This window comes from Brienomyrus brachyistius, chromosome 1 (assembly GCF_023856365.1).
Source record: "Brienomyrus brachyistius isolate T26 chromosome 1, BBRACH_0.4, whole genome shotgun sequence".
Taxonomy (NCBI): Eukaryota; Metazoa; Chordata; class Actinopteri; order Osteoglossiformes; family Mormyridae; genus Brienomyrus; species Brienomyrus brachyistius.
In genome coordinates this window covers 7,963,362-7,990,389 of record NC_064533.1, presented here as the reverse complement: position 1 = coordinate 7,990,389, position 27,028 = coordinate 7,963,362, and the positions used below count along the sequence as shown (strand labels likewise).

Below are 27,028 nucleotides of genomic sequence, written 5' to 3'. Positions count from 1 at the left end.
ATGTTACAACTTCTCAAAGTGCTGTAAACGGTGTCCCTCAGCAGCAAATAATCTCTAAAAAAATACATTTCCCTTTAAAGTAGCATAACCGTATCACCAGTCTTATTTTTTACTGTGCCTAATAGTTTGCCGCTGTGCTTAGTATATTAAGTATTCCCTCTCGAGGTAAACAGTAATTCAGTCATATAAAGGCAGTCGGAACTTTTATCGTGCATTAACGGAGTTATTAATGTGACGGGGAAATTTCGGATTCTGTGTAATAATGTGTAAACTTTCATTAATGACACCCCCGCGAAGACAGGCAGCACCTTGCCTGTGCGCGAAGGCTGGGTCGCTGACGCAGGCGTGCGGCCAGTCCCGACCCACAGGTAGGGATCACACAGCACAGTCCCGGCTCCATACTGACACGCTCTGCCGCAGCGCCTTTCCCCATCCAGTACGGCCGGCGGGATAAGACCAGCTGGCGGCGCATTGCTACCTGGATCTTGGACCGATTACAACGCGCCCCGCAGCGGCGTCCACGGCGAGCTGGCCGTGCGCTCAGATGTGCCCGGACGGCGGGGACTTCCTGGTGTGGGATCGATGGGAATTTTCGCCTCTGGTTTGAAAGGGGGACAAAACAAACTCTCTGGACGATGTGCAGGAGGCGGGCGCGGGCGCTGTAGATCAAGGTAACTCCCGGCCGCCTTATTCATCCTGATTTGAGGCACCTAAACGTGCCGCGTTTCCCAGCACATGCTGAACCCACACGGTGGGCTTTCCCTCGCCGTGGAAACATTTTCGCGCATTTTGGAAACACTGTACCCTGTTAATCTGGATTGGACCCTTTTAAGCAGCAGTGCCGCCGTATTTCGTTATTTGTCGATGCGCCGCGCATCGGAGCCTTGAGCGCGCGGCCAGGGCCGCTTTGCGCTTTCGGCATCGTGCGGGTCTTTAAATGTAAATTGAGGCACCGGAAACTTTATAACGATCCGTATTTATTGCGGCCTACAAGCGCTACCCAACGCCGCCGCCACCACCTCCCCCCCCCCCCCCACGCAGTTGAGGCTCTCTTTACGCATCACGCAAGACGGGCGACCGGGCGATTTAATTGGCTGCCGAGCACGTCTTCTGTGCTGTCATTGGCTGCAGTCTGTTGTCGGTCAAAATGACGTGATAGTGTAGTGGGGGGGTCGCCGGTGGGGTGGGGGGTATCTGAGTTCGTCCGTAGCGATTCTGTTTCGAGTGAATTAAAGATAACATGCGTCAAATTGCCCCAGTCTGCTGGGTCGCTGCAAACCGCAGAAATATACCGGCCCTTTTATGCATGAGAACATTAATCGTAAACTTGAAGCTGCTGGTGTTTTTAATTCTACGTGCCGGTCCTTATCCGGTATTTACCTTTTAATAATACGGCTTAAGGCATTCGTGCTGTACCAACATATGAATAGGGGTGCCCCTGTCCGCGCGGCATGGCCCCCGCGTACCGGAGCACGCAAACATCCCGGCCGCCTTCCTGTGCCATCACTACCTTTCGCCATGCAAATCTTTCGGGTTGTTGTCTCGGTTGCACTGTGTTGCGTTTGTATTACTCGCATAAAATATATCACCGTTGCATGACATTTGTTTATCTGGTAGACCCTTTTCGGAAAAGCAACATAAGTGAGACAAATACGTATACGTTGTAAATAAATGTTTTTAACTTCTGATGTTGTTCAAGTCGACAATGCTCTTTAAACTGCCATTACATGCTGTCTACACCTGTGCTGCTGGATAATCGTCTTAGAAATCAGATGTTCTGACTTTAACCATATTTAACAAAACACCCCAAACCGACTGCATTTAGACACCAGCAATTATGCAGCAAGACTGTGCATGTGAGTACCTAGGTAATGTCCCGAAGTCTGGCACACCCTCTCCTTCCCTGCCTGGGTGCACATTAGTCACGCCGTGTGTGGTGATGGGTAATGACAGCACCTGTTAGTCAGGCGCTGCTGCGTGATGATGTCAGCACGCATCTTCCGTGGTAGTTGGCGGAAGACCGCGCGTCCCCACGCGGAGTTCGGGACAGATCAAGGAAAATCAGGGTCTGAGTGGGATGGCATATAGGAGTCCTCTGGGAAGCGCAGGAGGTAGGTACCTTCGGTTTAAACCCCAAGTATTTGCTCTCCCAACACTGCAAGATTCGGAGTGACATAGTCTATTTAAAAAAAAAAAAAGTTCAAATCTAATAAAGATAAAAGCCTACCACCGACCCATTCCCACCCCCCTCAACAGCAGACTCTAAACCCCAGCCAAGTCCTGGGATTGTGCTGCAACAGCACTAGGGGATTATGGGAAAGGCTCATGTCACGGCAGTGCTGATTAGCACTAAAAGATGGATTGCTCTGAAAGTATCCTGTCCACACGAACGCACCCGCAGGAACATGCAGGGACACTAGACCCCTTAACCCCTGTATGTGCAGATGTTGCCTGTATCTGGCAGTCTGCTTGCCCTGTGTTAGCCCAGTGTAGCACTTGAGAGAGACCACCTTTTTCAGATGCAGGTTGTGGAATCACACCAGCTGACTGCAGACCCCCACACAAAAGCAGAGTCAGTAACGAAAGGCTGTTCAGTACTCTTGTCAGATTTGGTTAAAAAAAAAAACCCTCAATGATCTGTATGGCAGCATGCTGACAGGGACCTAAAAACATTTGGAATATAAAGTTATAGGTCTGGGTTGGGGGCTAGCGCTAGCAGCTCCCCTGCATGTTGACAATTCTGTGTTCAGACAGCGTGACCCCAGTAGATATGGCTCAGATCATCTCTCGCCTTTGGAGGACTTTGCCCTCTGATAGGTGGAGAAAAGGCGCCTGTGTCCCCCAGACTCATCCATGGATGTGTTTTTGTAAGGTTTTAGAAGCAAAATGAAATAAAGTTCAAATGAGTAAAATAAGTGTGGGAAAACACGCGTTATTCCTCTTTTTTTACTTTCTAATGTATTTTTGTACTTCTCTGTCCATGTTGCCTATTTGTGTTGTTCATAAAAGTACCGCCGTCCCCTTTCCGGAACTATCCGTCTGCAGCGCGTGGCATGGTGATCTCAGCCCCGTGCGGGCAGAGCGCTGCCCCTCATCTGTGCAGAAATCCTCTAATTACAGTAATTCACCTCACTGTTCCTCAAGGACGCTTTTCTGAGCTATCAGATTACGGCGGCTCGCGCAGCTCCAGTTCTTTGTCAGATTACGGTCGTTTACTGCGCGTGTGTGTGCCTGGGTTCGGGGGGGGTGTGTATGTGCGGCTTTGTATCTGCGCACTTTGTTTCCTTTGTTGCACTTTGCAACTGGATTTCCCCTTGGGATCAATAAAATATGTCAGTCCATCTAATCCAGGGGCAGGCAACCCGGATCCTTAACTGCCGGTATCCAGCAGGTTTTCCATCCTACCTGGTCTCTGATGAACCACACCTGATCTCAGGCAGATAGTAACTCATTACGGTTGTCGTTGCCTACCCCGATGTAATTAATCTGAGTGCTACCTAAGCGTTGGCTTGCACAGTAGTTTGCTCTGATTTTCCATATACAGCTGTGGAACAAAGTCAAGAGACCGCTCTGTATTTTTAAACAAATCCCGGTTTAATTCTGGTTCTGCTGGCAGAAGCCTAGGCCGAGCAGCAGTTTGCTTCCTGGTTCAACACTTCTAAGACGGCAGTACGCAAAGAATAAAGTAAAGCAGGAGACACTGGGAACGACCAGAAACCTGGGGGCAGAAGCGGCTTTTCTATTGCTAGAGGTGACTGTTAAATTATCTGACAGTTTCTCATGAATCGGAGGATGAATCAAGTGACCTTCAAAACGAATGGGAAACATTGAGCGCAGGTGTGAAGTGCACTGCTAGGACAGTTTATATCAGGCTCCTAGACGTGAGATTGAAGTCTCATAAAGCAAGGAAGAAGCGCTTCATTGATGACAAACAGAGAAACAGGCTGCAGTTTACAATTTGCAAAAATATATTAATAACAGACGCACACGCATAAATTCAGAAATGAGTGAAACAAAAAATTGTGCTGTGGTCTCTTCATTGTTTCCACGGCGGTAGATGTTTATTAACGCCTGTGACTCGTGTCCCAGAGCCACGGACCCCTCACTTGTGTGTGTTTCCTGCACAGGTCATGACTGCCTCCAGGAGTGGACCTGTGACCAACAAGCTCACCTGTATTGAACTTCGCCTGTGCCCTGGGCTCCCACCATGAGTGAGTACTGGTGGTCAGCTGCCACATGGAGCCACCTATATTAGCTGCGCTAGCTGGGGTTTACGAGCAAGTGCCACGTGGGCCATGGAGCAGGGAATATCTGTGAAGGAAGAAGTAAGAAGGCTCTTTGTATCGCGGAACTGTAGCACATTTTAGGTTTGGCGACGGTTATAGTCAGGTTCGGGCAGTGGCCCTGTGGGTACAGATGGGTGCAGCTCTGCTTGCTGTATGGGCCTAGTCTGTGAGAGTGGGTGTGGCCTGTAGTGAATTAGGGTGTGGCCTGTAGTGACAGAGGGTGTGGCAGTTTCAGCTAAGATGTTGTTCGATGACATCATGGGCAAATAAAGATGTATAATGTGCTTTTTATGTTTTATTTATATAAATTGTTTTTGGGTATTTGAGGGATTGTGGGTGGGTTTCCCGTTAAGGGTTGCACGCCTTCTGTCTCACACACACCTGTTTGTACTTCTGAGGTCTTGTACTAATTTGCGTAATTACCGTAATTACTTGCCCGTCGCCAGCGCCTGCGGGGGGGGGGAAGAGTTCCGCTCCGACATTCATTAAGGGCTTGATGTTCGCGGCTCACAGGATGAGGAGTTTGTAGGGGGGGGCGGTTGTTTAAGCCTGTTTGCCTGCCGTGATGCTGCCTGAATGCACTACGGGGACCAGTGGTATGACGGCAAAGGTCAGTTAGCATCATTTACGCATAATGCCCCGAAACTCATATTAGGAAAACTGTCTAACCACGTGGGGGGTGGGTGAGGGCGTCGGCCTGACTTCCCGACCTGTTTCGGGTCTGTATGCCAGCGCCGCGATCACACCCAGCAGCGGCGCTGGCATTTCATTTACAGGTCGTTTGAGCACCGGCTGCTCCAGTGGCGTTTGGGCTTGGCCCCAGCCGGCTGCCTGCAGTCTGCCTGTCCTAAAATAAAAACGGGCGGCATAAAATGTGCCAGCGCGCTAATCCCATTTCTCAGACGCGTGCACAGATAATTTCAATAAATTATGAATTTATGATAGATTGAATGTCGTTAAAATGGGCTTAACTCCGTACACCGCTGTGTGTGCAATCAGTCGTGAGGCTGACTGAGCTGAAAAAAAAAGGATTTTGTCAGGGACTCTGCAGTGCTGCACTTTCTGCTGCGCTGTTCACTCTTCACCCGCTCGTTGTCTCGCTCGCTCCCCGCAGAGCGCGGTGATGTCACTCTTGCTCAGTACTGAAGAGGCGACAATTTGCAGGTTCATACACATCCCGCCTTTGTTGTCGTGTTGTGTTTTTTCTTCTTTTTACCGGTTTCATTCCCAGAACCTTGTTTCGCAGAATGGATGACTTAATGCCGTCCGTCTCTCCGTCTGTAAGAGCCCGATGTTGTGACAACCAAGCATCCATTAATATCTCCGTGTGGAATGTTGTAGGCCTTAATTCCAGTCACGCGGGTGTCATGGCGCCTTATAAATACCTGTTTAATGTTTAAGCTGTGATTCACTTGCCTTGTTTGTTCGTGAGTTACCACTCTCCCAGTCTGGGGGCCATTTCCTGCCTTCCCCCTCCAAACTTCCTGCTACTGTCAGTCATACACAAATCTGCATTTTAAAATTCCTGCTAAACTGTCACAGACAGGCCAAAGTTCACTATAAAGGGGAAAATATTTCTTTAGTTTTAATAGCTTGGAGTCTTTTTGAGGAGTCTGTCATCAGAATTAATCTTTTAAAGAGAGTCTTGATCAAGGGGAGATTGTTCTGCGTAGGACTAGGTTATTGTGAGTTGATAACCCGCACTATAGCCAAGCTGGGTCAAAGTTCAGAATGTCCCAGCATTCCACAGTGCTTATTCTCCTGCTGAGCCGAAGCTGTTTAAAGACGGGAAGTTGTAAAATAATGCTCCTGACGGGTGTTTTGTCATGGTACAGTTGCTAAATCGCACATACTGCCGTGTTAATATGACAGTGATTCATGTTTAAGTGATTCCTGTAAGACTAGGAGGGTGTGGTTGTTTTGGGGGGAGAGACCCCCTCCTGCACACCTATGATCGAATGGTATGAGTATAAAGTGTGTCTTCGCTCTGGGAGGGTGGGAGGCAGACCAGCAGCAGTGGCCAAGTCTTGAGTGGGGGGTCGGTTTCTGCTAGGTTTCGGTCACATGCCAGATGACTCTTTTTGTGCGTTTTGATTGGCTCTCCCACCCATTTATGTCTTGAGGGCGTTGATAGTGCCCCATCCATCCTCCAGTGTCGGGCAGATCTGATCGCCGTCCCGAAGAACGAGTTCTTCGCAATTCTGGTTTTATAAAACATCCTGACTGTAAGTTGTCATGAAACTCATCACCCCCATTAGGTGGGGCCTGTCACTTTACCTTCCTAATTCCTTATGAAGGTCTCTTCTGTGCCAAAATAACCCTTTCCCTCCTCCCGTCCTGGATAGCTGTGCTTTGCCGGAATGACACGGTGCTACCGCATGCATAAATCTCTCCTGCACGTTTCTGGGTCGATGCCCGAGGGATTTCTGTCAAGCGGGACCCGGCATGGTTATGTGACACGTGCACCATTACGTTGACCCTTTAGCACTTGTTTTTTTATGGGCCATATTTAATCAAAAGACCCTTCTTCACCGCAGGAACTTTTTCAGGAACCAAAATCTTTTTCCAGAACAAGGAATTTGTCACGTTTCCACTGCAGGAACATCGTAGTTCGGCCCAATTGTAGTTCCTCAGAGAACCCTTTTTTTAGTCCCTGCTCCAGACTAGGTACTTTTTGTTTGACAAACTACAGGGGAGGAGCAACAAAACTCTTACTAATAGAAGTAAGTGTGCAAATGGACGGATGATGATGTACTAGCATCATCATGAGCTTTTATTCAGGAGATGATATACAGAGAGAATTTGAATCCTGCATGATAAAGTTTATCCACAGGTGTCACCGTGTTTGGCTGGGGATCACCGACATCACAACAATGCCATAAAAAGATGAAAACAAACCAGGCAGGACTACAAAAAAAATAATCAAAACTCACAACAGTAAAAGTGGCTCTCCATTGTTTTGCAGTTTTGTCAGGTACAAAATATGTGACATTTACTCTACTAGTTTTTTGTATCTCCCATGCTGATTTAGCGTGACGGTCCCAGTTCTTGTCGTGCGGTGGGAAAACTACAAAAGTTCCCAGTCAACGTGGCCCAGCAACTCGGAACCAGGATCCTGGTTCTGGAATTTTGGTGGGAAAGTGCCTAAAGTGACCAACGGGTCAGTGCGTAGGATGGTACAAGTTCCTTAGCATATTGTGTGCTTCAGTTGGATTCCAAATCGTGTTATGGAGCTATCGTCAGTGATCTGCAACTACAAATGAGGATATACACGTGGCATAAAGCAAGCCGAAAGCTCCTAGCGTCTGTGGGGGAAAGTGTATTTTAGGATTGTTGGTCGCGAGTCTTTTATTTGAAGAGCGAAAGTTGATGAAAGGTGTATTATAGCAGACCCAGGTCAACACCAGTTGGTATGTTGACTTTCGGCTCTTCAGAGAATGGCCAGGTGGCCGCTCTCGTGCTGCTGACCTGGTCGTGATGCAGGGTCTTACACTGGTCCGTCTGGAAGACAGTCTCATTCCCAAGTGCTCCCTGTTATTGCCGTAGCAAGGAGTGAATGCAGGTTGGAGCAGAGAAATTCATCACTCAAAGGTCTCCGTGGGCATCCAGAAATAGAGGGTTTATGATTTATTCCTCTGTTGTTCCTGCTCCCATTATAAATCAGGCCTTTCTTCAGACATCGCGCGGACATGACCTCTCGTACGTCTTGCCGTTTCGGCTCCTCTGATGCCACCTTGCCCCCGGAAGCTTCTGCCTTTCATGTGAAATACGGCGTCTGCTGACAGTCGAGGTCACAGCGGAATTAAATCACATGGTTGGTTTGTAGGGGAGGCAGCCAATCAGAAGTGTTTCATTGAGCCCGTGTTCCTGTACTATATCTGCAGAGAATACTGATAAGACCAGTTTTATGTGCGGCGGTAATGCTTTATGAATTGAGTCTATAGAAGATAATCGTGGGGAAATTGCCCATGCTGGCCCTCCTAGGGGTGTCCTCTGGGTATTGGGGGGGGGGGGGGGTATATCTATCACAGGTTTGTACAGTCTTCCTCCTGCTCCTTGGCAGCGGGCATAGCTGAGTAAGTGTGAAGGCACACAGTGAGGGCATGATTCTCATTCAGCTGCTAAAACAATGATGAGAGGCAGCCAGCCCAAGTATGAAGAAACTCCTGTGGCCTGTGGCCTGCTTCATGTGTCCATGGCCACCAGAATTTGGAAGCCTGTGGAGAACCTCGAAGCTCGAGAGAGAGAGAGAGCGAGAGAGAGAGACAACCTCGAAGCTCGAGAGAGAGAGAGACAACCTCGAAGCTCGAGAGAGAGAGAGACAACCTCGAAGCTCGAGAGAGAGAGAGACAACCTCGAAGCTCGAGAGAGAGAGAGAGACAACCTCGAAGCTCGAGAGAGAGAGAGAGACAACCTCGAAGCTCGAGAGAGAGAGAGAGACAACCTCGAAGCTCGAGAGAGAGAGAGAGACAACCTCGAAGCTCGAGAGCGAGAGAGAGACAACCTCGAAGCTCGAGAGCGAGAGAGAGAGACAACCTCGAAGCTCGAGAGAGAGAGAGAGAGAGAGAGCGAGAGAGAGACAACCTCGAAGCTCGAGAGAGAGAGCGAGAGAGAGAGACAACCTCGAAGCTCGAGAGAGAGAGAGGGGTACAAAGAAGCAGTTAATCAGAATTAGAGGCACGTGCCTGTAAGTCCCTTGATGTGCTTTGGGTGTCGATGCCCTCATTCAGTAATATAAACACTATGAACTCAGGGTGATTTTGAGTCCTACAAGGTTAGTGATCGGCAGCAGAACAGAACGTGAATCTTTTCCGGAGATGTGCAGCCCGCCTTTTCTGTCTTCCAACGTGTGTGTGTGTGTGTGTGTGTGTGTGTGTGTGTGTGTGTGTGTGTGTGTGTGTGTGTGTGTGTGTGTGTGTATCCGTACATGGGTCAGATATATCATGGGGACCAAATGTAATCCTGTCATTTTGAAGCTGTAGTGACCATTTCTTTTGGTCCCCACAAGGGGAAATTCAATTTTATAAAAATCTGAGACTGGAATCAAAAAACTGAAAATGCCTAAGACTTGTATTTTGTTTGTTTACTTATGGTTAAGGTTAGGGCTGAGGAGGGGTTACGGTTGCCATTGTTGGGAGTCTTGCCCATAGAAATGAATGGACGGTCCCCGCAAAGATACGAGTACAGGTCTGTGTGTTTGTGTGTGCGTGTGTCTCTGTCTGTCAGTCGGTCTGTGTGTGTGTGTCTGTGTGTGCATGCTTGAGCGTAAATCCTCGTCTTTGTCTCTCACACGTGATGTCGCATCAGCTCGCTGCAGCAGGCGTCTGCCCAGATCGATGGCCTCACGTCAGCTGCATGCTGCCCTTTCGCACGCCACCTTTTCATCGCAGTGCTTCCCGACAGACGCCCTGCCGCAGCTCGCCCTGCGTCATGTGGCCTTTCACGTGTCCCACGCGCCCTTGTCCTTCACTGCGGCAGATCAGGTTCTCCGGCAGAGGTAGGAAATCCAAGGCTCCGTCCGACACCCCGACGTTCCGGAGACGGGCTCCCCAGCCGGCCGTGAGAGCGCTTCTCACCCTGGACAGTCCGTCCTCCCCGTCGTCATCCTGCGAGCGTAGAGAAAGCTGAGGGACAGAGAGCAGCGTTTCACCTGGTGACGGTGTTGGGAAACCTCGGATCGAATTTCCTTCGTGTCCGCGTATGTGACGATGTTTTCGTGCAGTCGGGGGCCAGGGTGAAGATGCCTTACCGAACCCCGGCCCAGTGCGGAAGCTCCTTGTAGCTCTGAGTCTCTCTGGATGTGTGGATCCGTGTGTCCGGGGAGGATCGACCTGCAGGTCGCAGTAACAGATCTGCATGTCCAGCCTGGTTAGGGAGCGATGGAACGAGGGTGGGGGGCGGGGATAGGATGAGGGTGGGGTCAGTGGTGGCCCTTCTGGGGCCTCCAGGGTGGTCACTGCCCTCTTTGGGTTCTGCAGGATGTGTTGGGGGGTAGCTCCACCATCCCAACGGAATGCGACATAGGCACAAAGGTGTGTTTGTGCACGTGGGCGTGTGTCTGTCTCGGCTTACCGCGGTGTGCGCTGGTGAGGTTCACTCCAGGCGGCAAGGCCGGCAGAACCACTAGGACGAGTTGGGTGGACGACATGAAAGAGGAGAAGTGCGGTGAGCAAGCAGAGGCCGAGTACCGTGACTCTGTAGGGCATCGCATGAGTGATGGATGGAACAGGTCTGGTTTAGGGCGTTACGGTGACCTGCTCCTTGTGGCCGGGTTGTCATCGTCACAGTCAATGCTGTCAGCCTCCAAACCTGGAATGGCGTCTGGATTTTTTTGAGTTTGCTTCTTTGTGATTGGTCACAGCTTCCCCTAAGGACCCCCCAGGTGTCGACCTCCCTCCCCCCCCCCCCCCCAATCCCGCAGTCAAGGACATGATTTCCTTCATCCTCACATGGGCGCGATGCTCACAGAGTGAGGCAGAGTAAATGGTGTGTTTCGGCAGAGTAAATTACCTTTGTTGTTTTTCCACAAAAGTCAAATGAATCATTTCAGCTGTGGTGCTTCAAAAACTCACATTCTCACACTCGCAGCTACAGTGCCCCCCCCGGCCAGCAGCCGCGGTGTAATCATTCCCGAAACACAGTTGTTTTTTTTTTCTCATTCCATGAGAACGTGCTGGAAGTGAGGCAGTAATGTTCTATTTTTGGTCAGCTTGGAAGCTCAGGAAGTCAGAGAGCATAAAACATGATGTTTCTCTAGCTACTGGGGGGTTATCGGACCCTGGTGGCAGCGCCTCCCACTCTTTAAGGGGGTTTGGCTGAACTCCCAGCTCCGGAGCTCCTCGTCTGCTCTCTGAAGTCATGGCTGACTCTGGAAGTCATGCTGCTGTGTTTCTGCTGTAGCATGTAGACCTTGCAGACCTGGACCACGGCCATGGTCTTCAGAGCTGTGTCATTGCTGCATTGTGACACTTTAATGGAGGCCAGAGTGAACGATCCCTCCTTCAAAATCATTGTTTGACATAATTTCAGATTAAGCTGTTTTTGGAATAGACCTCATGAAGCACATCGGGTGTGGGAGCTGCGGTCTTATTGAAGGGGAACATTGGACATTTAAGGAGAAATTTCAGTGTGCAGCTTGGCCAGAGTAGTGTCTGGTGGATTATTCGGCTTTTATAGGATCTTATCTGCTGGTTTTGACTGCTGCGCTCCCAGCGTGGGTTAAAGAAAAACATTCCTCAGAGGCCAACGGTAGACTCCCACTTGCTGGGACCAGAGGAGACTTTGAGTGTTTCTACTCAGCCACCTACGAGTGGCACTATGTGAGAGGTCTGTTAGCCCCTGGGTCATTGTGGCTGTCATTGTCGAGGGCAGCTGCGAAATGGCTCTTTAATGAATGGATCTGTGGGTGTCTTTCTTTGCCTTCACAATCGACTGCTCTGAACTTCCTTCTGCTCCAGCCTCTTACTGAGGGCCAGAGGACAAGCAGGCTGAGTGTGAAGGCTGTTACATCTCAGCTCTCCCATCTCTCCTCCTCTGGGCTCCATGACAGCTCTCCAGTCAGGATCTTCTGGGGGGGGGGGGGTGTCCCCATCCTGTGTGTCCCCTGTGCGTGTGGGTCAGATATACATTACATTGTGGGGACCAAATTTCCCCACAATGTGATTAAAAACCTGTTGTTTTAACGTTGTGGGGATTTTTTTTCTCTATTTTATTTTTTTTAAATAAAAATCTGTGATTACAATCAAAAAACTGAAAATGGCAAAGTCTTATATTTTGTTTAGTTACTTATGGTTAAGGTTACGGCTGGGTAGGGGTTAAGGTTTTCAAATTTAGGATTAGGGTAATGCCCATTGAGAGTCCCCACAAAGATATAGATGTCTAATTTGTGTGTGTGGGGGGGGAGCTGAGCAGTGACGCAACACTTCGCTCATCACACAGACAAACCATCATTGTGGAAGAGATGGTTCTTCTCTGACACAGTTCTGAGAGATACGAGGAACGTGCTGGCACCCCCTCCCCCATTTAGTTTAAGCTCCCTCTCCTCCCCCTGCCGCCCCCCCCCCCCCCCCACTCCATCTCTGTGTTTTATGATAGTCTTGGGTCTTCGTGGCTGAAGGTCTCTGTTTTCTTTTAACTTCTTGGAGGTGTCTTCCAATTTGCTGTGATCAATGTGGACTGGAGTTCAGGGATGTCGTCTGGAGCATTTTGAAAGCTTGAGTGAAGGTAGGCCTTAGTCATCTCTCTGAGGTCACCAGCATCTGTGTAGAGCACTGCAGTATCTAGTTAGCGTTGGGATTGGCTCTGCTGGACCCATGAAGCATAGGTCTGTCAGCCCGTGTGCGATGCTGTTTAAAATGCTCCCTCTGCGCTTTCTGCTTAAGGGCTTAGCTTCAGTTTTTTTTCCCCTCTTTCTTTTTCCAAACGGCTCTCGTGAGGCACTTTTTGTTTTGTCTGTTTTTGTTGTTCTGCGGTACTTGAAATGTCAGCTTCAACCGTGCTTCAAATGTCAGTTTCCTAAGGCTTCCAGACCCACACCAGCTCAATCTTTAGAAGGTCACCTGAGCGGAGCATTTTTAACCTCGGGAAACCGTAACGGTGGAGCGGCGGCGGAGAGCCGCTCCCACAAAGTTGCTCGTGTCCACAGGGATCATGCTGGACTCTTCCTGTGCATATCAACTAAGCAGAGCTGAAGTATGATGTAGCCGATGTCTGCAGGCGAAATGCAGCGGCCGGATAAATCAAGCTAGAGGCGTGAGAGGGGGAAAGGGAGCAGGGCGGTAGCTGTGCGTGCCGGACCTGGGGCCCTGGAGTGCCAGCGTCGCTCAGCAGGGCAGCATCCGGAGCACATTCAGCTTCAGACGTTTCTGTCTTACCTGATTATTCCACAGCACCGTGGAAACGGGAAGCCGGGATCCAGACCCGGAGATGTCCCGTTGTAATCAGAAGGTTGTTGGTACAAATCCCAGCGTTGGCCCTTGAGAAGGCCCCCTCGGTGCTTCGGCTAGTCTCTCATCCCGTTTCTCAAACGTGTATAACGCTCTGGACAAAAGCATCGCCTGAGTAACTCGCACTTAAAGACCCGCCTCCATTCTAACCTTGGTCTCCACATGTTACCAGACATTTCCTTGCATACGTTTGAAACATTCCTCTAGTTTTTATATAGCCTGTTTTATATATAATGGCTCGTTTTCTGGTTTAATTCTATTTGTCTTTATACTCTGTATGAGTTGCTCTCTTTGTTCTCAGACGAAGAGAATCCTTGGACGTGGGTGTAAAGGTGCAGGAGGCAGTCAAACACGCTATTGTCTGGAACTAAGGCCTGTTTAAATCTAGCCCTTTTCTGGAATGTATGATGGCTGCTGTTGGCCTGTAATGTTTTTATTGGATAAAGATCAAAGAGAGAGTTTTGGCACCCACCAAAGTGGAATGGGCGGGGGGATTGGTTCCTAAACAGGGTTTGTTGCTACAATCTGAGAAGAAGTTTAACTGGGGGTAGGATGCTTGTTGATAAGACCTAGTGTGTAGTGCACCATGGATTGGCTGATGCTCAACACCCATCAGTAGCTGTTGTACTCGCACCACTACAATTCCGATCCAAGCAGTGGGTGATTATTGACTGATGATGATGAAGATAACTGATCCTGTTTGGGTCTCCTCACAGGTTCTGAGGCAGAGCAGGATGCAGTGATAAAGCTTGAACAAGAGCGGGCAGAGATTGTGGCCAAATATGATAAGGTAAGTTCTCCACTGCGGGCGGATCTCTGGGGTTCTGTGATTGGCGAGCAGAGTCAGGGTGATCATTAACGGCATGGGCCGGAATCTCTTTCCTGGTGACTCCCCGTATCTTTCTAGACTGTTAAGATTGTTACCATGTTACTATCCACTTAGAATGCTACCCCCCAGAGGTTTTTAATATAAAAACAAAACTCTGAAAATAGTGGCTCTGTCCTTTTGAGTTTTTAGCAAAGTTCCATCTTATCTTGAGTTAGTCTCTCTGCAGAAACAAGAGGCATGAAAACTATACATCACGCTGTAACTATTAAACTATGCGCACTTTAAAATGTATGTTATTTTAGGGCAAAGATGGCACTGAAGTGGAACCATGGGAAGATGCAAACTTCCGTCTGTACAAGGTCATCGATAGGTTTGGCTTCCTACAGTAAGTGGTGCATTTCAAACGTCTCTATGAAATGTCCGTCAAGCACTCTGAGAAGTACTTAAAGCTTCTGGAAGAGATGTAATGGGCAGTTCTGTGGCAGTACAGGGATTCCGAGGTATATATATATCACGCTAATGCCATACACTCCTGAAAAAGCATGTTTTGAACGGGACAGCTTTAGATTTGGGTTATTTTGAAGTGCCACTGTGTGTCCAGGGGGTTCTGGGTATTTCTGAGTTGACACTTGTGGCTTAAGACCCCCGTGCCTCATAACATAAGGACATGGAGAGGAATATGGAAGACCAGAGCTAAGTCAGGAGGACGGAGCAGAATTTGATGTCGTTCTGGGTTTGCTTTGATCTTGGATGGTGGATTTAGACAGGAAGTTCTCATCCACGGGCTTGTCTTGTACAGGAAGTTACCTGAGGCTGGGGGCTGTGGGATGGGATGTGCCAGACGTTATTCTGTGTGTATGCTCCTGTTATGACTCTGATATCCTGGAATGAATTCCTCTCTAAGCAGAAGCTCTTTGAGACGAGCCTGACTGCCAGGCAGGTTTAGGAGATGTGACTGGTGGTGGTTCACTGGTGGGTCAGTAGATGAGGGTCATCTGGCGGTTAAACCGCCCCAGTTCCGTCAGAAAGCCTCTTGGGAACCCTGTGACCTTTGGAGTGACTGAGAGTGATAAAAACCCTGAAGTTTACACTTCTCCCGTCTTTAAGGAGGCCAACGAGGACCAAAAACCCTTCTTGGGGAGCGTCTCCCATTTCCTGGTTTTGGCAGCTGCATGAGGATAAACTGGACAGTCAAATATAAACTCTGCCTTTTATCCACTATCCCTATGATGTTTAAGTCCCTTTATAAAAGATAAGACACATTCGAGACATACCAGAGAATTACAACCATCATCTTTAGTGACCTTCTGCCATAAATTAACACAAACATGTTTCCCATTGGGAACTGATTGGAGTCAGTTCACTTACGGTTGTGACTATGATTGGTGTCTCGCCGCAGTTTGCACGGTGTGTATTCATGTTCGTTTCCCTCTTTCCCTTCCGCTCTCATTTGTGTTTCCTCCACGTCAGTGAGATCGAACTTCCATCCTTTGACTCTATGGAAGAAAAGGTAAATATCACCCTCTCCAGCTCACTCGGCCTCAGTGAAACCGTCCTCCGTTTTCCGCGCCTTTTGAATGGCGTGTTTCTCCCTGACAACGTTTTTCATTGAATATGATGCCGGTAAATAAACCCTGAAGTGTAGCAGTTCGTTTCTGTGTGCTGTTGCCGCCGACGCATCCGTAATAACGTCCTTATAGCCCGGATGTTTTGTCCATTTTAGCAAAAGCACCTGGAAATGGACAGAACGACAAAATGGCTGAAGATGTTGAAGAGCTGGGATAAATATAAGAATACGGAGAAGGTGAGCAGGCTGGACCATGAATATTTCAGAAGTTCTACCTTCTGGGGCACTGGCCCCTTCTGCAGGCCATAATGAGGAGGAGTTCATGTCATTCGCCACTGTTTCTGTTTAACCTGGACCTCCTGCTTATTATTCAGACTACGGTGGCAATGATCGATTTCTCAATATGTGTACTTGACCTTGCATGTGTTCTCGTGTATCTGTTATACGGCGTCTTCCATCGCCAGCGAGCAGTTCCAATTTTCGAGAACAGAAGTGCGCAGGACGGTAAAAATCCCCAGATGTAGTTCCTGCCCCGCCCCGAGTATCAAGGATGCGTCGGTCGTGTCCTCGCTGAACAAGACCAATCCCATGATTCATTGCGCCCCAAGGTGTTTCTTGGAAGGCAAGTTAGCAAGACCACTGTGGCTAAGAGCGCAAGTACGATCTTTGCATCCTTGGTATTGAGAAACACCGAATATCCGAGGCTCTGCAGGTTAGGACTGTGACCAGAAGGTCGCCGGTTCAAATCCCACGGCTAACAGTAACGTCACCATTGGCACATAGTGCAGTGTCCTTAAGCCCCTATTGCTGCAGGGATCGGGTCACTCTGCTTTCTGAATTCTACGTCGCTTTGAGTAATAGCATCTGCTAAATAAGTCATCTTAGTAGGAACAGTTCTGATAGTGTCCTGCTCTGGAGCAGCTTCCTCCAGTCTCCCCCTTGTGATTCTGGTACGTAAAGAACCCTCTGAATCAACAGGAACCAGGACTGACGACACCAACCATGGACCTGGGTATTAAGTGTGGCCAAGCAACTGGAGATGACATCTCGCATACATGTAATCGCGCACAGTTTGCTGCCTGCTCAGACCGTCTCCAAGCACAATTTGAATTGTCGGCCCTTGCCAGGGGCAGGTAAAATGTGCCAGGCGTGGTGGTGTTGGGGGAGTCAGTGGAATGATCGTTCCTCCTTCGGGGCTCCTGCTTTTTCAAGGGCCACAAGCAGCCGTTTAGTTTGCATGTGCCAGGCGGGCCGGCTCCACACAATAGCCGATGCTAGTGATGTTCCCTCTGGGGCTCCCAGGGTCCTCCGCAATGGCGACGTTCACTGCGCCAAATCCAGCCGTTCGTCAGTCAACGGTTATTTCAATTTGTTGCTCGGGGCTCTTTTACCCTCTGTGTGACTGTCAACGTATCCTTATGGGACAATTAACACCCGGCTGTGGACTCGAGACACCAGCGGGGCGTGAGGAGATGAGTCGGCGGCTTGCGATTCGCTGGGTGATGTGGCGTGTTTCTGTCTCATAGTTGGTGAAAAGGGTCTACAAGGGCATCCCACTGCAGCTCCGGGGTGAGGTCTGGGGCCTCCTGCTGGACGTGCCCAAGATGAAGGCAGATAAGAAAGATTATTATGAGGTAACAACCCACTGATCTGTCTGTGTTAGAAACTTAAGGTAAAATAAACATCGTAAACTCTTCTTAATTGTCGTCTTTTTTAACACGCGATGCTTCTCTTTCTCTCCTATTTGCACCCTCCTCTCCCTCAGAAACTGAAGGTCAAAGCCCGAGCAATATCCCCCGACATCCGGCAGATCGACCTGGATGTGAATCGCACGTACCGCGACCACATCATGTTTATGAACCGCTACGACGTCAAGTACGCGCCGAATCTGACTGTCTGAGCGCGACATGCGTGATAAATCGCCTCCCCCGAGGGGCCCAGTGGCCTTGAGGAGGAATGGGCCAGTCGAATCAGGTTGATGTTTGGGAGATCCTGAATCTGTGTGGGCCGGCACGGTGGGCCGGCGGTTGGCACCCGGGTTCGAGTCTCCGCAGGGTTCCACGTGGGTGGAGTTTGCATGTTTTCCCCGTGTCGTCATGGTGTTTCCTCCAGGTTCCCCCCCCACAATCCAAAAACATGCTGAGGTTAATTGGAGTTGCCAAATTGCCTATAGGTGTGTGCGTGTGCGCGTGCGCGTGCGCGTGTGCGTGTGCGTGTGTGTGTGCGCGTGTGCGTGTGCGTGTGCGTGCGCGCCGTGCATTGGGTTGGCGCCCCATCCTGGGTTGTTCCCTGCCTTGTGCCTGTAGCCTCTCGAGAGGCTCAGCTATCAGCGACCCAGAATAGGGCAAGCAGATACAGACACTGGATGGAAGGTGACACTGCCAATTACGTTCACGTTTACAATCAAGCTGGCCGTCGGAGCAAGGCATCCTGGGAGCAGAGTAACCTGGGACCACCTGTTTTTGGTGGTACACTCTTATGCTGTTACTCACTCTGGCTGGTAGAGACTATAAAGTCATACGTCTACTGTTCTTCTGCAGGCAGCAAGCTCTGTTCCATGTCCTCACAGCCTACTCGGTTTACAATACAGTGAGTGCCCTCGTTGGTTACCCAAGCGTGATTGACATACGACGTACAGGTGCATGAGTGGAGGAGGTAGGTATCAAACGCTGGCTTCATTCCCGTCCCTGCAGGAAGTCGGCTACTGCCAGGGTATGAGTCAGATCACCGCCCTGCTGCTCATCTACATGAACGAGGAGGACGCCTTCTGGGCGCTGGTCAAGCTGTTATCCGGGCAGAAGCACGCCATGCACGGTGCGTACGACCACACCAAGGATCAGACACGCCGCAGACTGCCCACTGCGAGGTGACTCCTGACCTCTCACGTTTCATCATTCAGGGTTCTTTGTTCCTGGCTTCCCCAAGCTGCTGAGGTTCCAGGAGCACCATGACCACGTCCTGAAAAAGATGCTGCCCAAGCTGAAGCAGCATTTGGTGAGCAGGTCGTGGGGGGACACAGAGCACGGCTGGGCCTTGGTGGGAGCCCAGGGGTGCTGATCAGGACTCCTGGTCAGGTTGCACTCGTTTGACGGAACCTGTTCATATTCTGACGTGATCGGGGCTGAGTTCGATAGGTTAGCCTGTGATCTCTTAGCTGCTGAAGTGTGACGGAACACAAATACACTGTTTAGGAGCTTAAGACCTGTTGTCATGCTTAGGAGATTTTTATTCATAATTTGTTCTTTTTTTTTTCCTTCCCTCAGGACAGTCAAGAAGTGTTTACCAGTTTGTACACCATGAAGTGGTTCTTTCAGTGTTTCCTAGACAGAGTAGGTGGTCTTAATAATAATAATAATAATAATAAAAGTAATAGTATTGACATTTTATTGGGGCCAACGTGGGGAAATTCTTTTTGCCTACCCCATATTGCTCTCCATGATACACAGACACGCATAGGTGAGCGCTAGCTTGGTAATCGAGCTGGGGGTTTGAGTCAAGACTGTTCTGTCAAGGCTGGACTCAAACCAGCGACCTTCTGATCAGCGCTTTCTGCGTTAGACTCCAGTGCGGTCTGATGAGTCTTGGGCTTCGTCTTTGTGTCGTTTCCTTCACTTGATCCTGAGAAAATCCTCCAGTGTCGTTCATGATCTGTTGTGATGTCATTGTGACATCACGTGTGGTGTGAGACGCTGGCCACTTTGTGCCCCCCCCAGGCCCCATTCACGCTGACGCTCAGATTGTGGGATATCTACATCCTGGAAGGGGAGCGGGTGCTGACAGCCATGTCCTACGCGATCCTGAAGATCCACAGAAGTAAGATCCTCCACGGCCCTGAAGCTTAAATCGTAATGTCATCTTCCATGTTCCTTGCGCTCTGGAAAAGTAAGATCTCTTACGTTTTCTCAAGAACCAACAAAGGGAGTCTTTTCACATTTTATCAAAACCCGCAAAGGTTTTACGTGTTCCTCGACATCTGCTAAATTGTAACAGCTTCCTCAACACTCATTAGCTGGCCTTACATTCGCTATATGATGACCGTCTAAAATACGGTCTTCTGTCCCTCAAAGGTCAACAAGGTCTGATCATTAATTATGACCCAATGGCTACATTGATTAACTGGATAAATTATATAAATGCCCAGATGAGTCTTGTTAAACGTCCGTCATCTTTTCCGGATCATCTGCGCACTGCATTTGTGCTGCGCGTCTGAACCTGCTTACATTGTGTCTCCACCTAAAGAGGCCAGAGGTGGTTCGTTTCTTCCATACCCAAGCCGTAGTAGATGTAGTGCTGCTGTTGCATTTTGATCTTACCTGCATTGCATTGTGGTGCCAAGTAGGTCATGGAAGGATGGGGAAAGCTCTGTCTCTGTCTCTCTCTGTCCGTTTTCTCTCTCTCGCTTCTCTCTGTATGTATTGATCCCAAGCCTGCAATTCATCCCTGTCTCATGGTCTGAATACAGCCGAGTATTTCTGTACCTCATTGCGTTTATATAGCTGTGTGACGCACCAGTGCGTACCTTTTGTGTCATACCTGCCCAAACCTTTGTGCTTCTGAGCAGAGCAGCTGTTGAAGTTGTCCATGGAGGAGCTGGTGGAGTTCCTGCAGATCACCCTGTCCAAAGACTTCCTCATGGAGGACGACGCTGTTATCGAGCAGCTGCAGAACTGCATGTCTGAACTGCGGCGGGCCAAGCTGGAGCTGCCCACGCCCGGTAAGAGTCCGCACTCCATGGGGACACACCTCCTTCTGCACCAATCACTCTGCTTGTGAAGGGCTTGCTTTTAAAGGACCCCGCCCACCCTCCACCTGCTGTCCAATAGTCACCTTTCCTTTCTGCCAGCTGGATTCTTCTTTCTGCTAATTGGCCGATTTATGTCCCGCCCCCTACTGAATAGCTAGCCAGTCGATTTCAGGTGAAACGTATTTACGCATCTCAACCTGGTCCAAGTCACTGGCCACTCAATCTCTTGCGCTATTTGATGTCTACTATATATCTTCCGTAGTGTTCATAGGGTGCTCTGCAGTGTATCCCATAATCCACTATACAGTGGGAAGTCCTACTGGATTAGTTAGTTCGGTCCATCATAAATAAAGCTTCTTGTCATAATGGTCATCTTGCTTAAGGTCTTATAGGGATAAGGGGGGGTCTATCGTAGGCCGCTGTGGGATTGAGATAATGGAGACAGCCTACTTGGTGCGATTGGTCCGCCTCCACACACACCCCTCGCACACCCTGAGAACGCAGCGTCTGAATGTCTTCTCGGTTGAAAAGGCCTCTCTGTGATTAATCTTCTTGCTCTGTCTCCCATCCTGCCGTCGTTTCCCGACTCTGTCGTCTAGCCTACAAAACAGGGGGCGTGAGCAGAGCCCCTGCCACCCCCAACAGCGCCAACCGGTGGGCATGCCCGCGTGGCACCTCCAGCCTCTGTGTCCATGTGTCCGTCACATCCCCTCCCCCCCCTTTCCCCAGTGGGGCCCCCCCATGCCCCACCCTCGGGGGGCCTCAACATCATCCCGATCTTGCCTTCAAAATGGCCTGTTAGCGCGTCAGTGTCAGACCATCGCAGCTGGTTTACTTGTTCTGTCCCTCGGAAATGTCAGCGTATCCAGGCCTGTCTTGCAGAAAGCGCCCCCCCCCCCCTTGATTTTCATAAGTCATCACAGCTCCTTCATCCATACCCTCATTTTGGTGGTATCACCAGGTTGCAGAATTCCTTCTCTTCCGAAAGACTCCACCTTACTCCAGTCGCCATGTCCGTCTTTCATTTCACAGACGAGTTCCATCGTTTGAGTGCTACTTTGATAGCCTGGCACCTGCTTGCCATGGTAGCACGTACTGTTCACAGTTGCCCAAAGCCCTTCCCTGACATGCACACTAAGTGTTGTTAAGTATATTAGCCAGGGGTGCTTGATAGTCCAGGACGCGTTCCAACAACTCCCTCCGCTCTCTGCAGGTTGGCCTGGTCACAGTACTGGGGGGTGAGTGGTGGACTGGGCGAATGTTGTGAGAGTGTAGGTGTTCCGTGTGCTGCCACCACCCCACCTCGCATGACCTGCTGATGTTACACTCATAGCACTTCCTGTCCGTCCTGCACGGCTCTGTTGTGGTTGAAGTTCTTGGCCGGACAGCCGTCGCAGCAGCTTCATCGCCATCGACTGCCCATGTGTCATGTGACTCTGACGTCGTTACCCCCCCCCACCCCGGTGCTTGTCGGAATGTGGAGCACTCTGGTCTAATCACGTCTCTTGGGTCTCTGTGGAGGGATGTGGCGAGCTCTGTTTTGGTCTAACAGTGAAGAACATTAGTGCCTGTTCCTCTTTGGAATGTACTGTATTTTGAGTTCCCTTTGTCACTGTCTGTTTATCCCCAGGATTTGCAATCACTCAGGTCCCGTCTTTAAGTTATAAATATGTGTGACTGCTTCTACAGGTGTGTGAAGGTGCACATTGAAAGCTTTTACACCGATCTAGACGTTTCACCATCTTACCATTTGTCTCTGTGTGGATGGATGTATCTTTCTGTCTCTCTTCCTTTTGCTCCCAAGTTCTGTTGATGCATGATGTACTCGTGTTTTAAAACGTGTATTTAGTCTGTTCTAAAAAACGAATGTGACGATGACTCTGTCCTCTGCGGTTCTGCTTGCGCAGGTAAAGAGGAGGAATTTCCCAAGAAGCCGCTGGGTCAGCTCCCGCCTGATTCCACCATCGAGCACCTAGTCAACGGTCAGAGCCACCGTGGTAAAGCTGAGAGTGAGCAGAAAGCAGTCGGCGTCTCCCCGGAGAAGATCCCGGAAGCGAGTTCGGTGGCTGGGTCTGAAGCCGGTCCGGGGACAGATGAGGGTGCGCGGACGGGACCGGAGGCAGTCGCGAAGGCAGAGCCGGAGCAGCAGAGGCAAGGCCGGCCCAACAGCAAGGCCAGGAGGGACTCGCTCGAGAGGATGGTGCGACAGCACAGGAGTGAGAAGGAGGCGCGGTCCCGGGCATCGGGAGAGGCAGAAGCCCCAAAGCCTCCATCGATGCCCATCTCTACTACTACTACTACTACTACTACTACTACTACTACTACTACTACTACACCAGCACAGAATGGACCGAGCAGTACTCCCGCCACGGCCAACGGAGTGACCAACACTCGCGTCCGAGATATCACCCCACGCTGGGTGAAGCCCTCTGAGACCAAGCTTGAAGCAGCTATGTCAGCCGGCACTGAGCACAGCAAGCGCCACGGGGTGTTCTACAGCCAGAGCAGCACACCGTCACGCTCTCCCTCCGTCCTGGACGAAAGCCAGTTCTTTCAGCGACAGACCCGGCTACGGTCCAGCGGTTTTGCATCCGAATCCAACAGGGGCTCCAACGGCTCACAGTATGACAACGTCCCAGGTTCGGAGATTAACGTCGTGGAGATCCCGCGACCCCAGATCCTGCATGGTGAGGCACAGCTGAGGCAGGGCCCAATCTGGACCGGTGGCACTACAATCAGAGCCAGCACTGGCCAACAGAGGCTTGGGCTGCCTCTGGACAATGTGGGCCCTGGACCCATGGGTCAAACTCCTCGGCACATCCCCAGCAGTCCCCGGCGGTACCACGGTGCTCCAGTGCTGCAGGACTCTCGACGGGACGGGCGTTCTTTGGAGTACAGCGCCTCCATGAAGTACCACCCTGCAGAGCGTCCGCACAGGATGAATCCAGCACCCCTGGAAGCCATGCCCCCAGAGCAGCATCAGTATGGCACTAACCTGCACGTGCCCACCAGCTTCTCACCTGACCAGGTCCTTGCCAACAGTTCCTACACTACTTATCGGCATCCATCTCCCCCACACGCTAGTCACGCAGCAAGGATTCCTATGGGACAGAGTGCACATGCGCAGCCGGACGGTACTCTTGCCTACTCAAGAGCGCCCCCTAGGGTGACTAATGCACCCGTTTACCTTCTGCCCCACAGTGGACATGAGGCCTCCAGGAGGGCAGACCGGCTGCCCTCTCACTGGGAGGAACAGCAGCACAGGGGCTGGGGGTTGCAGTGGGGACCTGCACATGACGTTTTACACCACCGGGGGAATATTCCCAGATCTCCCAGCTTCCACAAGGCACAGCTGTCCCCCCATGAGGAGTTTTCCTACCCTCCTAGCCCAGACAGACTCCACCACTTCAGGACACATTATCAGGAGCAGCAGATTTTGCCGAGGCAGCAGCTCCCTCCAGTGTTCGGAGGCCCACACTACAGGCACCCCGCAGAAGCCTTTGCCATGCAGGAGACAATGCTACTCTGAAGAAAGGGATGTAAGGCAGAACTAATTGACTTGAATCATCAAACACACATTTTGATTTTTTTATTATTTTCTTTTTTGTTTTCTGTGACTGACCCTGAGTCAAAATCATGTGACACCGGACACCCACCCCCAAAAACGTTTTGGAAGTCAGCTGAAACTTTTGAAAATCAGCTGGAAATTTGTATTCTGTTGTCGTATTGTTAACAGCAGATGAGCTTTGAGCTCAGTTGAGTTCATTGTAAACTGAGTTTTACCCTCTGAGCTGTGAAAAATCTGCACCCCCCCCCCACACACACAGTGTGTCGATGTTTACTCTGGGAGTGAGAAATACAAATGACTTCTGAAATGTTAATTTTTTTTTTTTTTTGACATCCAAATTTATTTAGAATTTTCTTCTCTATAATATGCTTGTGAATTTGAAGGTGAGTCTCTCCTGAATAGCAAATATTAAGTAACATGGCAGAAAAATAGATACTGTTTTCGTTCTTTCATTCAGACCTGCTAGGCACTACCACCGGAGTGGAGTACGGTCATCGCATGTCCTTTGCTCTAGCTGGCACTGTCTGGTGCTTCTCTGGAATCAGCAGGCTGAGTGGCTTTTGCACGTCTGCAGGAACCTCCACATCCAGACATCGGACCCTTGGGTGGGGGTGGACAGAGAAACCCCATATTTTGTCTTTTCCAAAACCCCTTTTATTTCCCTGTGATGTGCAGGGCATTATGGGAAAGAGTACAGTTACCAGCATTTTGGGTCTTTATTGATCCCGACTTGGACTAACATGCCTGCTTCAGGGGTGACGTGTAAGGATGGGGTTACATACCAGCTCAGGACTCGTGGCACTACTAAATAAACGCTAGCGGCTGTGGAGAAACCGCAGCCTGAAGTCGGTCCCTGTTTCACTGACTCGCTTTCAAAGGTGCTACACTTCAACAGTTTGGGCAACATTGGGACGCTAGTATTTAGCTGCTGAGAAAATGTTACCTCAATATTTTGGGCAAGGAACGCTAATCCATGGTTAGTTTTTATTATCGTGGGAGATGTTGACTAGCATTCTTTTTCAATGTGCTATATATTTGGGGGTTTTTTTTTATGTGCGCAAAGGATCAGTTGAAGTGTGAGTATGCTTAACTGCATCTTTTGAGGTTGAAGATGAATGTAAAGCAAGCAATTCAGGATTGCTGCTTATGAAAGATCAGAGACCATTTATTCCTGTGGTCCCCATAAGGAGGTCAGTCAGAAGAGTCTGTGATTCCCAGCTGCAAATTGGGTCCCACGTGAAATATTACCTTGCTGGCATTGCTACAGAGATTGTGTTGCTCCTGTAGATTAGTTGGGTGGCCTACAGAGGGCGCTGTGGAGCTCACAGTGCCATGCACAGCCCTCCCCTTGGTAGCAGTGTCGTTTGTATGAGCAGAATCGCCTTGTTTCTGATTCCTACCTTCCCAGTAGGTTATAGTGGACGGGAACAAGTCGAGTGCAGATTAATGAACCAGGAAAACTATGCCGCTGACTTTGTCCCGCATCTCCACCACTGGCCCATTACACTGTCTATTTTGCATGTTTATTGTAGACACGCGTGTCTCGGGTTTGGTTTCACGACCGACTCACTGCTGTATCCACACTTACTGTCCCCCGCTGACGTAGGTCTTCCTTCCACAGGCTCACAAACCAAAGTCTATGTTTCTTTGGAAAATTGCTCTGGACAGTTTTCACTTTGGGGCAGAAAGATGCAAACCACAGTGGTGGGTCTGCACTTGTATATAACGACTATAAAAAACTGTTCGTTTTTTTTTTTTTTTCTCAGTTCATTTTGGCAATTTTTATTTTTAATATATGACTTGTGTTTGCCGGGAATGTTGCTGAACACCCTGGTCCTTGTGTGCTCTTTACTAATAATCCAGGTCGACTTGTTTTCAAAGGGCATTAGTTGATCTTTTTTCTTTTTTTTTTTCCCTGAGATGTAACTGACAGAATTTCTGAGTGATTTCTGTATTTAAAAGCAGAGAACTCTGGCTCCTCTCTACTCAGATGCAATTTATGGGCCACAAACCTATTTCCACTGTGACTTGCAAATGTTCCTCCTTTTATAGTCGGTGTGTGACTACTGTACTGTCTGGTTTTAAAGCGACACGCACCAAGGGCAGGGCTGTTCTGGATTACTGGGTGAAACTGATGCACTCATTGGCTGGCTGGATGGAATCTTGCCAACTTATTACCTTGCATGAAAGCTACTTTGGGGCTTGATTTGTACATTCTTCAGGTAAATCTCCATTTACGCATGTTTGCAATAGCGTTATGTTAAAGGACCATCACCGTTCTGCTCTCCTTGGTTAGCCAGAGTGACCAGGCATTTCACTTACAAATCCCCTTTTCTGAATATGAAACATATTACTTATGAATACTGTTGCCTAATCAATAAAAAAAAACCTTTACTGTATGTGGTGTATTGTCTTTATCAACAATGTCAGTTTAGTAGTGTGTTTCCCTTGCTAGCTATAATGTGGACTAGAAATGCCGACATACTTGTCTATATAGTTTATTGAGACACCTGTAGTAATTACAGGAACACACCATTGCCGCATGCAGGTGTGTAATTAAGCACACAGCCATGCATCCTCCAGCATCAAACAATAGCAGCAGAATGGGTGGCCATACAGAAGAGGTTAGTCAATTAGCATCTTCATTGGACGCTTTCCAAACACGTCGGTTCTCCACATTACTGCCCTGCTAGAGCTGCCTTGGTCAAACGCAAGTGATGTGAGTGTAGAAGGTCATCAAGAAGTGGAGAAAATGTGGGACAACGGCGATGTCGCCAAGAACTGGATATCCCTTCAAAGTTGATGAAAAGACAAAAAGAAGACTGGTCAGGGAGACCACCAAGAGGCCTACAGCAACCATGAAGGAGCTGCAGGAATGTAGTGTAGCACCAGTACTGGTGCTACACTACATGTGCGAACAATCTCCCATATTCTCTATATGTCTGGACTATGGGTTATGCTCACAAAACAGAAGAAAGATATCCAGGACTGGCTAAGTTTTGCAAGTTTCTAAAAAACATTTGGGAAAATGCGTGTTATGGTCTGATGAAACCAAGGCTGAACTCCTTGGCCACAATTCCAGAAGGTAT

The 27,028-nt window shown here is 49.5% G+C and overlaps 1 protein-coding gene across 2 annotated transcripts; it reads left to right on the top strand.

The window, feature by feature from the left end:
• Positions 1-211: 211 nt before the first annotated feature.
• Positions 212-26,338, top strand: usp6nl (USP6 N-terminal like). Of its 2 annotated transcripts, XM_048971446.1 has the most exons (15): positions 212-671; positions 4,128-4,211; positions 13,948-14,021; positions 14,363-14,445; positions 15,531-15,570; positions 15,784-15,864; positions 17,154-17,261; positions 17,393-17,502; positions 18,168-18,216; positions 18,321-18,441; positions 18,527-18,621; positions 18,891-18,956; positions 19,341-19,440; positions 20,189-20,341; positions 22,279-26,338. In XM_048971446.1, the coding sequence occupies exons 2-15, from the start codon at positions 4,208-4,210 to the stop codon at positions 23,898-23,900; spliced, it is 2,706 nt and encodes a 901-aa protein (XP_048827403.1). In that variant the 5' UTR covers positions 212-671; positions 4,128-4,207; the 3' UTR covers positions 23,901-26,338. The 2 variants fall into 2 exon arrangements, with proteins under 2 accessions (XP_048827403.1, XP_048827395.1); XM_048971438.1 differs by lacking the exons at positions 212-671; positions 4,128-4,211 and adding an exon at positions 12,372-12,509.
• The last annotated feature ends 690 nt before the right edge of the window (positions 26,339-27,028 follow it).